Genomic DNA, 1812 nt, shown 5'->3' on the forward strand with positions numbered 1-1812 from the left:
AATTTAGATAAAAGTAAAAAGTGTGACAACCAACCCCGTTCTCCCTACATTTAAGATATTTTTACACACTTCTACAACGAGGTCCAGCATTGCCACCCTGTCTAGACCTTTTGTGCCCCCACCCCCCCATATAATAATTTCTTGATCCGCCACTGAGCTCCTCCAAAAATCAGACCTGTTGAATGCTAAAAGGTTTTAGAGTGCACTTTAAACTTAAACCCTTTCACAAGGTGGAAATCATTTTTGTTAGCCTATAATGAAGAGGTGACGACACCAAGAAGACGTAGTGTTTATTTATTTGTTTATTTATTTTTTTATAAATGGCATGTAATGATGCCGTCATCGTCTTTTAGAGAGGTGCGCTTCATTTTGAAGCAGCTGCGTCTGAGAGCAGGCAGGAGGGCATTAGCAGCACCCAGAGATCAGTCAGCGCTCTCCGGCGGAGCGGCATCCAAAGTGACAACATCCGCGTCCCCTCCGCCTCCCCGCCGGCCGGGCGGAGGATGCTGCGCGCCGCGGCTGACACCAGAGCCAGCGGGGCTGTTTTGAGCCGGACGGTGGGCGTGTTTTACCTCGGSACCGGACTCTCCAACTCAACGCCCCGCTGCCCGTTATCAAGTCATGTCTGATGCAGAGCGATGGGCAAGTTCGACGACAACGAGAGGATAATCCTCAACGTGGGCGGCACGAGGCACGAGACGTACAAAAGCACCCTGAAGACCCTGCCGGGGACGCGGCTGGCGCTGCTCGCCTCCGACTCGGACATCGASTCGCTGCTGGATCGGCTGCAACAAGTCCCCGGCTTCCTCGAGTACAACGAGCGGACCGACGAGTACTTCTTCGACCGCCACCCGGGCGTGTTCGCCTACGTGCTCAACTACTACCGCACCGGGAAGCTGCACTGCCCGGCGGACGTGTGCGGACCGCTGTTCGAGGAGGAGCTCTCCTTCTGGGGCATCGATGAGACGGACGTGGAGCCGTGCTGCTGGATGACGTACCGGCAGCACCGGGACGCGGAGGAGGCTCTGGACGTGTTCGAGCTCAACGTGGACAGCAACGTGGACGAGGAGGACGAGGTGGGGAAGAGACTCGGTTTTGAGGACGTGGCCCCCGACGGGAACGCGAGCCTCTGGAGGAAGTGGCAGCCGGTCATCTGGAACCTGTTCGAGGACCCCTACTCCTCCCGGGCTGCGCGGGTAAGGATGCTCCGCTGCGGCTGTGACTCGTTCTCATCCTCTTTCATGAACACTTAAAGTTTGACTTGAGCTTATATTCAAAACATTTACAGCCACCACATTAAAGGAATACAGTTCAGTTATTTAAATAAGGTCCTAATTGCCTTATTACCTGTTGTAGGGCTGTTTAATAAAGTACCACAAAGTGACACTTGAGTAAAAGTACAAGTATCTTACCAAAAATTACTTTGGTAAAAGTTAGTCTCCTTTAGGAATATTACTTGAGTAAAAGTCTTAAAGAATCTGATATTTTTTGTACTTAAGTATTAAAGTAAAAGTATTGATTTAAAATGAGCAGTTAGATTTTATGTAAGGACATTTATTAGGTGACCTCCCCAAAAAAATGCAGAAATGACTGTTGTATTAAAATAATTAATTGATGTTAAATTTAGGATGCACTAGTCTAGTCCAGTGGTTCCCAAACATTTTATCTTCTGACCCACAAAATATCCATGGCAAAAACTTGTGACCCCAAATATTACTGGTTTGAGTACACGAACTTCATTAATAACCCTAAAAACACAGGCTTTTTGACAATCTAAACAGCTTGTACACAAATATAAATACTTATTTATAC

The 1812-nt window shown here is 48.2% G+C and overlaps 1 protein-coding gene across 1 annotated transcript in view; it reads left to right on the forward strand.

The window, feature by feature from the left end:
• Window positions 1-269: 269 nt before the first annotated feature.
• kcnc2 (potassium voltage-gated channel, Shaw-related subfamily, member 2) overlaps window positions 270-1812 on the forward strand; it is a gene marked incomplete at its 3' end in the record, with an annotated part of 4535 nt that continues 2992 nt past the window's right edge. Inside the window, 1 exon segment of the mRNA XM_014000416.1 lies at window positions 270-1196. Within this exon segment, the coding sequence (XP_013855870.1) occupies window positions 639-1196 (558 nt within the window).

This window comes from Austrofundulus limnaeus, unplaced genomic scaffold, assembly GCF_001266775.1.
Source record: "Austrofundulus limnaeus strain Quisiro unplaced genomic scaffold, Austrofundulus_limnaeus-1.0 Scaffold3053, whole genome shotgun sequence".
Classification (NCBI taxonomy): Eukaryota; Metazoa; Chordata; class Actinopteri; order Cyprinodontiformes; family Rivulidae; genus Austrofundulus; species Austrofundulus limnaeus.